Source organism: Rhinatrema bivittatum, chromosome 3 (genome assembly GCF_901001135.1).
Source record: "Rhinatrema bivittatum chromosome 3, aRhiBiv1.1, whole genome shotgun sequence".
In the NCBI taxonomy this organism is placed as follows: Eukaryota; Metazoa; Chordata; class Amphibia; order Gymnophiona; family Rhinatrematidae; genus Rhinatrema; species Rhinatrema bivittatum.
This window is the reverse complement of record NC_042617.1, coordinates 198,335,827-198,347,749: the sequence shown is the minus strand read 5'-3', so window position 1 is coordinate 198,347,749 and position 11,923 is coordinate 198,335,827. Positions and strand designations below refer to the sequence as shown.

General features: G+C 44.1%; 1 protein-coding gene across 1 annotated transcript in view; it reads left to right on the top strand.

Moving 5' to 3' along the window:
• Positions 1-1,774: 1,774 nt before the first annotated feature.
• PLG (plasminogen) overlaps positions 1,775-11,923 on the top strand; it is a 257,526-nt gene continuing 247,377 nt past the window's right edge. Inside the window, exon 1 of the mRNA XM_029594095.1 lies at positions 1,775-1,901. Coding sequence (XP_029449955.1) covers positions 1,853-1,901 — 49 coding nt within the window. The 5' untranslated portion in view covers positions 1,775-1,852. The remainder of the gene's footprint in view (positions 1,902-11,923) is intronic.

Sequence of the window (11,923 nt, the reverse complement as noted above, 5' to 3'; positions counted from 1 at the left end):
CTGGGCCACGGGGGTGGGAAGAAGAAAAGGTCATGTTGCTGATGCCGGCATCCACAAACACTGCTGCCGTTCCCCTCGGGATAGCCCGGGCAGGACCAGCAGCAGTGCTTGTCTCATTGAAGTGATGGGGGGGGGGGGGGATAGAAGAGCAGCGGGTGTGCGACACACCTGCCAGTGCTTCGCGACACACTGGTTGAGAACTGCTGCCCTAGAAGAGAGCTGACACATAGGGTCGGTTCTTCCATTAGTTAAACTAGGCAGCTACCTAGGAAGACAAAATTGGGAGGGGGTGGCAAAACCCCTTGAAACTTCCAGGTAATATCTATCCACTTTCAAGGCATGGCATCACAAGAGAGAAGGGAATGGATGCAGGGTAGATGTAGAGGGGTGGAGGCAGAAAGAAAGCCAGATGGACAGGCAGGTAGAGGGTAGACACAAAAAAGATGCCAGGAGCTATAAAAAGGGGACACATTTTTTAGGGTGATGATGCTGGGGGGGGGGGGAGGATAAGTAAGTAGAGATGTTGGACAGGAGAATAGACAGAACAGATAATAGACACTGCGAATAGGGGACAAATTGAGGAGGATTCAGGTCTTGGCAGAGGGTGAGAAGAGAATGAGAGATGGATGATGAGCAGGGCATGAGAGAGAGGATGCTGTGCCAGTTGCCACTGATAAGCAGTTATGTAAAAGGGGGTGGGGAGCCAAGACTGAAGGTTTGCCTAGGGCACCTAATACCTTTGCACCGATGCTGGGGGATGTAATAGAAACATTTAAATACCTAAAAGGTATTAATGCACAAGAAGCAAAGCTTATTTGATCATGACATGAAGCTCCAAGGTGAATGCCTGGATTGCCCTCCTGGAGGAGGTAGTGGAGACAAGAACAATACAGATTTAAAAAAGCATGGGATAAACACAGAGGATCCCTAGTGGCAAGATTATGGTAATAAAGCTCTAAGTCAGGGATGGACAACTCCAGTCCTCAAGAGCCACAGGCTTTCAGGATATCCACACTGAATATGCATGAGATAGATTTGCATACAATGGAGGCAGCAGGTGCAAATGTATGTTAATTCCCATGTTAATTTTCATTTCCTACTGTCTTTTTCTAATATCTTCCAAACTGTTGCACTTTCCTTCACATTAAAAGCTTGGTATTAAAGCTTGGTGCTTTTTTTTCTCCATCAAAAATACTTTTTCTCCTTTACCCAGCATTCCTAGAGAAAGCTTTGTGGGCCATATTGCATGGGGGATCTATTTTCAAAAGAGTAGAAAACGAAAACTGGGGTAGTTGTTCTAAGCTGCACATGAATCCCAGTCAATAATTGCACAGTCTCTGTACTTTGACAAATACTGGAGCTCAAAAGACTGTGATAATATGCAACTTGATCATTAGCTCAATAGCTTACTATGTTCACTATTGAAAACAGAGCCTTTCTTTTACCTATAATAATGATGCATCTCTTGTGTGCACAGAGTCCTTCTATAGTTTGTTTCCATTGCCATTCTGGGTTGAAACTGAAAGCATGGGTCATTTTTCCCCAGTTAGTACTGTAGTGAGATCCCTAGTCAGGCTCCATCTGTTAAAGGTTTTTGTGATGTTGTGTGTTTTTGGGTAAATAGTGATCATGAAGTGGGGGAGTACATTTCCTGTCATCTAAGATGATTTTGTTTGATACCAATTCAAGGTAATGTTTGAACATTTGCATCATAAGCCCTGTGGGTCACTTGGGCAATGATTGACTTAATCTGTGAATCTTGTTTATTTGATGAAGTACAGCCTTCCCGTCTCTCCATAAAGTTTGCCCATTCACACAGGGAGCTTTAGCACACAAGCAATCCTGTGCTACAATGAGGGCTAGTACGATAGTGTGCATGCTTTCTTTATTTCTCTATTCAGGTAAGGCCAGTTTTAATGTCTTTTTCAAATTGTTAATCAGGAGCTGTTTTATTTGCTAGCATGCATGACTATGTTACTCAAATTACTGAAGCACTGGGCTGCTTATAGTTAGGACCATGGTGATGACATGAAGAAAATGCTAAATGAGCAGTAAATCATTTAAAATAGTAATGATACACCCTAATTTTTAAAGGAAAGTGGTCTTGATGTAGGGTTTTACAATTTAGAGTACACTGCTGACAATGTTACCCCATCACTGAGCGTATAAAATACATTTCTAGAAGTTAATGACGACACAGGATATTCAGGCATGCTAAGTTCTAATTTCTAGGTTCCAATCTACTGATCTGCTCTCAGACTGATATCAGGAGGAATTACTTTTATCAGTGGAACAAAATTGGCAAATAATATTAAGGACCTGATTCACAAAGGCTTTTTCTTCCAGTCTATGAAAAAAAGATATCAATGAATCAGGCCCCAAGTGTTTGGGGTTGTTTTTTTTTTTTTGCTTCCTGGATTGCTGCAAACCATAAATGATTCCCTAAACCTAAATAATTTGAAGGTAGAAGATGATGAAGATGGCCTTCTTTCAGGTGAACTATGTACCAGTTGTTTGAACACTAAAGCCTTTTTACAGGATGTGCACTAATGGTTTTATAATGCCATCAGCAAACATAGCACTTTAAAAGAGAATTCACAGAGCTCCAGAACTCATAATCTAAATCTGACTACAGGGAGTTTAAGTGACTTAGATTTGATTACCTGGTATATGAGGGGTAAGGGAAACTGAACTGGGCTCAAACCACAGCTCTTGCAGGAGTATTTATGAAAACTCAGCTGGAAAGTTTAATTCCCCCCAGCTCACAGAACTTGAAAGATTTTACAAAATTTGGCCTCAGTTTAATAAGTTTCAAATAGTTAAAGATGATTTATTGAAATGAATAATGTGCACTGATTATAATTTGGAAAGCTCTATATGAACACATAATATAGTTCTGTCATAAAGTGCTATATTTTTCCAGTGCTGTAAAGGACATTTTTATTTTTTTTATTTATTTATTTAACAGTTTTTTATACCGACCTTCATAGTAAATAACCATATCGGATCGGTTTACAGTTAACAATGGTATAACAGTGGTAACAATTCAGTTAAACAAAATAAACAATAGGAAGGAATAAGTCAAAGTTACAATCAACAGGGAAATAGAACTTGGAAGCTTGTAACAAGCTGGAAAGAAGATAAGGCAGGAAATAAATATAAAGTGATTTTTAGCAAATAAAGACAATATTGAAAGGCATTTGCTCAGGTAAACAGTGATTTCCCTGTCTGAAATTCAGCCTCCTTCAGTCTTGCTTTTTAAAAGTACACGCGTACTTCTAGCTGCATTCTCAGGAAGGCATTCCTGCGGGCAGGACTTTGGTGGGATCAGCAAACAATGCACATAGATTGTATTTACAAATTATTGTTGGTTAGTTTCCATAAAAATTCTACCCGCAGAAAAAAAGAAAACAGGTGCCAAAGGCCATGGGTGCTTTGTTCCCACAGCAATTTTCAAAGAGAAAATATTAATGTGTTTTTGAGATCTCCTTTGGAGATTTGGTGCAAAGTCCATGAGTAAAAAGTACCCATAGACTTTGCACCAAAGTGGAGGGTCTGAACGCTGCCCCCATTCTACAGAATACCTAAAGCCTCATAATTGAGTGACATGTGGGGCTTTTCAACCTGTGACATTTTTGTTTTGAACTGCAAATAGATATTGATCTCAATCAAGATATCACACTGGTTTACATTCAGGTACTGTAGGTATTTCTCTATCCCCAGAGGGCTTACAATCTAAGTTTTTGTACCTGAGGCAATGGAGGGTAAAGTGACTTGCCAAGGTCACAAGGAGCGACAAACGCTGGTCTCCTGGTTTGTAGCCCACTGCTCTAACCACTAGGCTACTCCTCCTCCTCTTGTGATTTATTCCTGTGCACGGGTATTTGCAATACTTTGAATCTCATAGAAATGCTTTTTCTAATTTCTTCTAACTGATCTATTGGCTACTTCATTACTGGTTCATTTTTTCTCATCATGTAACTAAGAAAGGGTAGTGCTGGTGAGAGAAGTAATCCATTCTAAATCACGACCTTCTAGAATCCAACATATGACCCTAACCTCAGATAAATTGGGTCCTGATGTCAAGATCTGAGCCAGAATCCGTACCCATCTCCCTCAATCATGAATTAAAAAAAAAAATGCCACTGAGCGTAATTAGCCAGATTTTCAGCCAAACCTAAACTGGATAGGTTTTTGGCTGAAAATTCATCTAAATCTAGCTGAACAAAATTTACCTGGCTAGACTGAAGACTGAAATTTTTCTGCTCAAGAGTCAGATGAGTAACTTAACCACCGAGCAGTGAAAATAAGCATTAACTGGACAAATTCCATCCCTGAGCTAGCTACGCCCAGGGCCAGTGGAAACATTAGGTGGGGTAGGAGGTGGCCTAGGATGCTGAAAGTGGGCAGGGTGACAGAGTAGCCAGTAAAGGTGGCAGTTTTGAAATAATGGACGAGATGAAAAGTGGCACAGGTAAAACTCAGAGCTGAAGAGTGTTTTCTGCTCTTGGGTATGCATTTCTTTGAGGAGCTGAGGTCGTTTGTCTTGTGCAATGAGAGAAAGAGAGAGAGAGAGAGAAAGATCACATGACATCACTGCCTAGGGAGGCTGGACACTCATCCACCGGCACTGACTATGCCCTGACCCCACCTCTGTGTAACTGGCTAAACCGAGATGCCTTATGCATATAGCCAGTTAAAGGTAGCCTGTGTTACGGTTCTGGCCGCGAGTGCCGCGACCAGACCCTTACCTCTGTGTTCCTGGACCTGTTCCCACTTCGGGTGGCCTAGTCCGCGACCTGTTTGGCGGTGTCCCCGCTGGGGCCGCGCCGCTGGGAAGCCTCCCATGGACGCCCTGCTTCTAGGTGTGCACGGGTGCCACTTGGGCGCTTTTCTAGGCCGTTTCCCGCCAGAGGTGACTCCGCCCAGTTCCTGACGTCAGACGCCACAGCCTTGATAAGCAGGCCACGGACACTCAGTCTTTGCCTTGCAACGGGTTTACCTTGGATCCCTGTTGCTCTGTGCCCCGGAGTGAGCTGCCTTGGTGCTCGCTCCGTTCCTGCTTGCCTGCTACAGTACCTGCTTGGTTCCTGCCTGCTTGCTACAGTTCCTGCCTGGTTCCAGTACCCGAGTCCTGCTACAGTTCCTGCCTGGTTCCAGTATCCGAGTCTTGCTACAGTTCCTGTCAACTGTTCTAGTCTGGTTCCAGTACCCGAGTCCTGCTACAGTTCCTGCCTGGTTCCAGTATCTGAGTCTTGCTACAGTTCCTGTTAACTGTTCTAGTCTGGTTCCAGTACCCGAGTCTTGCTACAGTTCCTGTCAACTGTTCTAGTCGGGTTCCAGTATCTGAGCCCTGCTACAGTTCCTGTCGACTGTTCTAGTCTGGTTCCAGTCCTGATCATCACTCGCCTAAGTCCCAGCAGCCGGGCCCCTACAGGCTCCTCCCGGGGGGGCTTCGGCTTCCAAAGGTGAAGCCACCTAAGTCCCAGCGGCTGGGCTCCTACGGGCTCCTCCCGGGGGAGTACCAGCTTCCAGGGTGAAGAGCACCTCTACGTCCTGCCTGTACATCTGCCTCCCGGCCTGCAGCGTACCAGAGACATTGACCACCTTTCCTAGTCTCTTGCAGGTCGGCCTAAGGGTCCACTAAATTGAGACTCCATAACAGCCTGTCAGAGGGATGATATTTTTTACTTGTTCGCTTTAACTGGCTAACTCCTGAGGTTAGCTGGTTAAACCTTTTGAAAATCTGCCCCATAACTTGGGACTTTCATTTTCAGTTTGTATTTTATTTTCCCTGGAAATTTAAGTGTTTATTATAAAAACAACAAAAATGGGAGAATAATCAGTGGAAAACAATGAGTCATTGTTTTCCACTGATTTTTCTCCCGTTTCTGTTTGTCATGAAAACCACTGATAAATTCCCAGGGAAAATAAAATACAAACTGAAAACAAACAACTAAATGCTGCTCATCTCAGTGTCAGGATAATGGAGCCCTGAGATTTACAATGATAGCTTACAATAAAGTCTCCTAGTGTAGTAGTGTGTGCCTTTTTGCGTGTAGTATCGTACTGTGAGACCAAAATAAAGTGAGAGAGATAAAGATCTGGATAATTTACAGGTTGCGCTATGTTTTACTGGCTCAACATTAGGATTATTGAAAGATGAGCAGGAGCTTTTGAAATCACAGTTTCATTTTTCTCTTATGAATGTGGTCCAGGAGCCTCTAGATGGCATAGTAGCTCCGTTTTACTGGGGCTATGCTTTTACTGCGTTTATGTGTAATATGAAGGTTAAAAGGTTGTGCTATATTTTACATTGGGGAATGTTCTGGTTGCAAGAGTTCATCCTGAAGCCACAAAAAGAGGATGGCTAATGGGAGGAGAAACAAAATAGCCCTTCCTATAGGCAGTTTCTCTTGTGGGATTTTTCTAAAAGGTTAAAAGTTTATCTTATGGTTAAAACAGAGAAGGTTCCAGAGAGTGGTTTAAGGGATGGCGCCAGTAGGTGTATACTAGTGGTATGAGTGGCTTGTGTGGTGGTAGCCAATGGCTATGTGAGTTTTAGTGATATAAAAAGGAGTGGTCAACTAAGGAAGGAATCTCAGGAGTTTGGGGGGGTTCTGGAGGAACCATGCCATAGGAGTGACAGGAAAAGCAATATATATCTCCCATTGAGATGAACAGTTTATTGATGGTAGTGACTTTGGAGAGTGTGGAGTAACAGAGATGATGGGAGAGACGAGTGGTGGATTACAGCATCTTCTTAAAGCTCCCAACAGCTTTCCGGAGAGAAAGGAGTTTTATCAGATATTGTGATGCTGAGTGGAGAAGTAAAAGACATTTGAAATTTGGAAGTTACAAACTGCTTCCGAAGTGCGAGTACTGTTTTGGGTGAGTTTTGTGGTGGAAAGGAGATACATCTTGGGTCTTCCAAGGGTCCTAAAGAGGAAAGACTTTGTGAAGAGATTAAGAAGTGGAAGACGTGAGAAAAGTATGAAAAGAGACTGTGGGGAATTGAACTGGAGCCTCAGAGGTTCTGGGAGTAACTGAGAAGATGTCGAATTTGGACTGTGATATTTGGCTAGGAAATGGACTGTAATTCCACTTTGAAATTTTCTCTATTGCTCTTTTACTGTGTTTAAAAATAAATGTTTTATTTTTTGGAGCACAAGAGCTACATGGATATTGGAATTATTTTGAGAGGTCCTCAGCCATCTTTAGCCTTACAGGGAAACTTATCCCCAGTCCATGCTCAGAGATGAAGTGTACCCCATCTTGATAGAGCTGCCCTAATATTCCCCAAGGCTGGGATGATGACCCCAGGGAAAGGGGGTTACATGAATAAGGGCATTAAGTGAACAAGCTCATGAGAAAACTGCCTTCTCTCAATCCAACTAAAAGTATGTGTAGGTTTCCTCAAAGTGCAGCTGCATTTGGGGGGAAGTGTTTCCAGGATCACAGTCTGAGCAGGATCAGAAATAATGCATGCAGATCATGAGGTCAATATTCAAAAGTATTTGTCCAGTTAACTTTGGACTTAGGTGGATAAACGGGGGGGGGGGGGGGGAGGTTGTGTTTCCTGCCCATTTGACTGCCCTTGACTTAGCCAGGTAAAAATTTAGCCACATATGTCAGAGGTGTTTAAAATCATGAGAGGTCTAGAATGGGTAGATGTGAATCGCTTATTTAGTCTTTCAGATAATAGAAAGACTAGGGGGCACTCATGAAGTTAGCATGTCGCACATTTAAAACTAATCGGAGAAAGTTCTTCTTCACTCGACGCACAATTAAACTCTGGAATTTGTTGCCAGAGGATGTGGTTAGTGCAGTTAGTAAAGCTGTGTTTAAAAAAGGACTGGATAAGTTCTTGGAGGAGAAGTCCATTACCTGCTATTAATTAAGTTGACTTAGAAAATAGCCCTGCTATTACTAGGAACGGAAACATGGAATAGACTTTGTGGGTACTTGCCAGGTTCTTATGGCCTGGATTGGCCACTGTTGGAAACAGGATGCTGGGCTTGATGGACCCTTGGTCTGACCCAGTATGGCATGTTCTTATGTTCTTATGGCTGTGGAGGGCTGGAACAAAGTTGATTGGCTAACTTGATCAATATGCTACAGAACTCCAGAATTCAGCAGGTGGAACTAGAAAATTCTTTTGTATTAGATGGTGCTAAGTTCCTGTAGACATTCTTTATACAGAAACTCCTCATTATGTTCACACTTACAGCAGCCCCTCCCCCTCCTTTGACTTCAAGCAGGCAGAATTCACTTTTTTGAACCAACTGAGGTAATCTCCCAAAGGAGAAAAAATTATGGAGTTAACTCCCCTTCTACACAAGATCACCTTCTGGTTCTCTCATCTCAGGATCCTTTTAGACCCTAAGAACTCTCCAAAAGTCCTGGAGACTCAGAACTCCATCCTTGAGTCTCCGTCAGTCTTCTAGGATAGAAAACTGAAAGAACGGGAGGGCTAAAATGGACTCTCCAATTTTATAGAACAGTTCTCTCTGTAAGACAGCGCTGACCAGGGAATATTTGAAAACCACTATACCCTCTTCATCATATTCCAGTATCAGTGAAGACTCTGATGCCTATATTAAGGAAGACCCTTGCACACTGTTAAGGATGGCGCACCTTCATGGGGAAGGTTAAGCTGCAGTGTCATCAAGCGCTGAAGATTCCAATTTGTTTACCACTGACATCTTAATGGCAAAACAGACTCCTGCTTGTCATGGGGGAACCTTCTGGGTATCGAGCACAGTAATATGTCTAACAGCTCCAGCCTCAGTAAGCTGTGATTGGCCAGATAACCATGTTCCGCTGAAGGCTGCTACATCAATGTTGTTGCACACCAGTTCTGTAACTCTGTGTAAGGTGATCAGGATTGTGCATATATTCCAGATTGTGAGATAGAGTCTCTGTACTGATACTGAGTATGGCGACTGCATGTCTGGATATCCAGCTGCAACAAGTATGATTTTTAGGGATATTTTTCTTTACCCTTATTTATGTGAAGAGAACAGTATAAATAGGGCTGCTCTGGCATCCAGGCAGGATGCAAACATTGTGTTATGATCTGTGGGTTGGAGGACCCTTGGCCCAAGGCGCAAGTTGCTACTGCTTGTGAGGAGTGTTCATTACCTGAAGGCTGTGTCACTCAGAGAGTTCAAACCATCCTTTGCTACAAAAATGTTAAAAACCTTGAAACTTACCCTGCCTGGTTTACTTCCCAGAGATAGTCAGTGATGAAACAGACTTTCAGTTTCAAAACATAACATTTATTAAGTAGCTTAGAGATCTTATAAGAGCTGGCAGCATTTGTACATTTCATGCATGTATACAAAGTTAAGATAGAGGAATCTATAAGGAAATCAGATTGTGTTTCCTTATCCATACCTTATCTCCAGGTTGAAACTGGGATGCAGCATGATGATGAGTGTCGAAAGCCTTCTTTGATCTTTGGGCAGCCTTCTCAAGCAATCGTTGAGTACTTTGTCACAGTTGATGTAGTTCCTGGGCAGTTGCCTGCACTGCTGGAGAAGCGACGGACAGCAGGAGTGGAAATGGTGGCAAAGGTTGCCGTCCATAGACTAATTGGAAAGGCAACGATCCTGTGGAGGAGGATACATGAGAATTCAGGGTGAACTCCGCCCAGGGAAACAGACTAGCCCAATCGTCTTGCTACAGGCTCACGTAGGCTTGCAAGAACTGCTTAAGGGTTCCTTTAGTCCTCTCGGTTTGACCATTGACTTGAGGGTGGTAAGCCGAGGTAAAATCCAATGAAATGTCAAATTTCTTACACAGAGATTTCCAAAAGCGAGCATTAAATTGAACCCCATGGTCTGAGAGAATATGCTGGGTAGGCTGTGGAGCCAAAACACGTGTTTAAAAACCAATTTGGCCAATTGAGGTGCTGTAGGAAGGTCAGGTAGAGCCACGAAATGCACCATCTTAGAGAAGAGGTCGACAGTGACCCAAATGGTATTATTTCCGTTGGAGATGGGCAGATCCACGATAAAATCAGTGGCTATATGGGTCCAGGGTTCACTGGGAACTGGGAGTGGCTGTAGAAGTCCCCAAGGTTTCCCTGCCGGAGGTTTGTGCTTGGGTGTCTTTTCACATGGTGGGCCACCAGTAGTAGTGCTGCAAGGTGGAGAGAGTCCTGGACTGACCATGATGCCCTGAGGTCAATGAATCGTGGGCCCATTGTAGAACCTTCGGCCACAGCGGGCAAGGAACCACTGTCTTACCTGGAGGCACATGAAAGGTCGCAGACAGAATGACCCTTGCAGGATCAATAATATGTTGCGGGGAGTCCGGCAGATCCTCAGTTACAAATGATCAAGAGAGGGCATCAGCACGACCATTCTTATCACCAGGGTGGTATCTTAGAACAAAGTTGAACCTCGTAAAGAAGAGAGACCAGCGAGCCTGGCGGCTGTTCTGACGCTGGGTCTGGGGCAAGTATTGGAGATTCTTATGGTCCATATATACTGTAATCTGGTGTTGTGTCCCCTCAAACCAGGGTTGCCATTCTTCAAATGCCAGTTTGATGGCCAACAGTTCTTTATCCCTGATGCCATAGTTTAGCTCAGCAGGTATAAAACGTTGAGAAAAGAATGAGCAGGCGTGGAGCTTGTGGTTGGTGGAGAACTGACTCAGCACCGCCCCAACTCTGACTTCAGTGGTGTCGACTTCTACCACGAACGGATGTGTGGGGTCCGGGTGTCGGAGACATGGTTCTTTTAAGAAGGCCAACTTAAGATCCAGGAAGTGGTCATGGCTTCCGGTGATCACTGAGAGGGGTTGGCACCCTTGTGAGTCATAGCTGTGAGTGGGTAGTCAGGGTGGAATAATGGTGGATAAATGAGTGGTAGTAATTGGCGAAGTTGAGGAATCTCTGGAGGGCCCTGTGGGCTGTGGCCAATCACGGATACATTTTAGTTTCTGGGGATCCATCCTAAAACCTAGACTGGACATCACGTATCCCAAAAAAGGAACAGACTCTTGCTCGAAAGACCACTTCTCGAGCTTGGCAAAGAGTTGATGGTCTCTTAGGTGTTGTAGAACTTGGGAGACATCTTGACAATGACTGTGGACGTCTTGAGAGAAGATTAAGATGTCGTCAAGGTATATGACTACACACCAGTACAACATGTCTCTGAACACTTCGTTCATCAGGTTTTGAAACACCACAGGTGGTTTCACAAGCCAAACGGCATTACCAAATATTCAAATTGGCCGTCACGTATGTTAAAGGCAGTTTTCCACTCATTGCTCTCCCAGATCCGGACCTAATTATACACACCATGGAGGTCCAATTTAGAAAAGATCTTGGCACCTTGAAGCCTATCAGAGAGCTCCGAGATGAGTGGCAGAAGGTAGTGATCCTTGACAGTAATCTCATTTAGTCCTTGGTAGTCTATGCAGGGGCGCAGTGAGCCATCTTTCTTTCCTACGAAGAAGAACCCTGCCCCAGCTGGAGACTTGGAGGGCTGGATGAAGCCCTTAGCCAGATTTTCCTGAATGTATTCAGACATGGCTTGGGTCTCTGTCTGAGAGAGAGGGTAAGTCCTACCCCGTGGAGGCTCAGTATTGGGCAGTAGGTTAATTGCACAGTCATAGGAGCGATGAGGCGGTAAGGTATCTGCAGCTTTCTTTGAAAAAACGTCAGCAAAGGATGCGTACTGCAGTGGTAAACCAGGCAGAGTGGGTACAGTTGTCATGCAAAGCAAAGGTGTGACGGGCTCCAAACAATTCTGGTGACATGCCGGGCCCCACTGGGAAAGCTGTAGGGTAGTCCAGAAACTGTGGGGTGTGCTGCTGAAGCCAGGGTAACCCTGCAACACTGTAGGGTAACCCCAGATGGCCTTATCCAAGATGTGAAATGAGATGGTTTCCACATGTAGGGTTTCAGTGC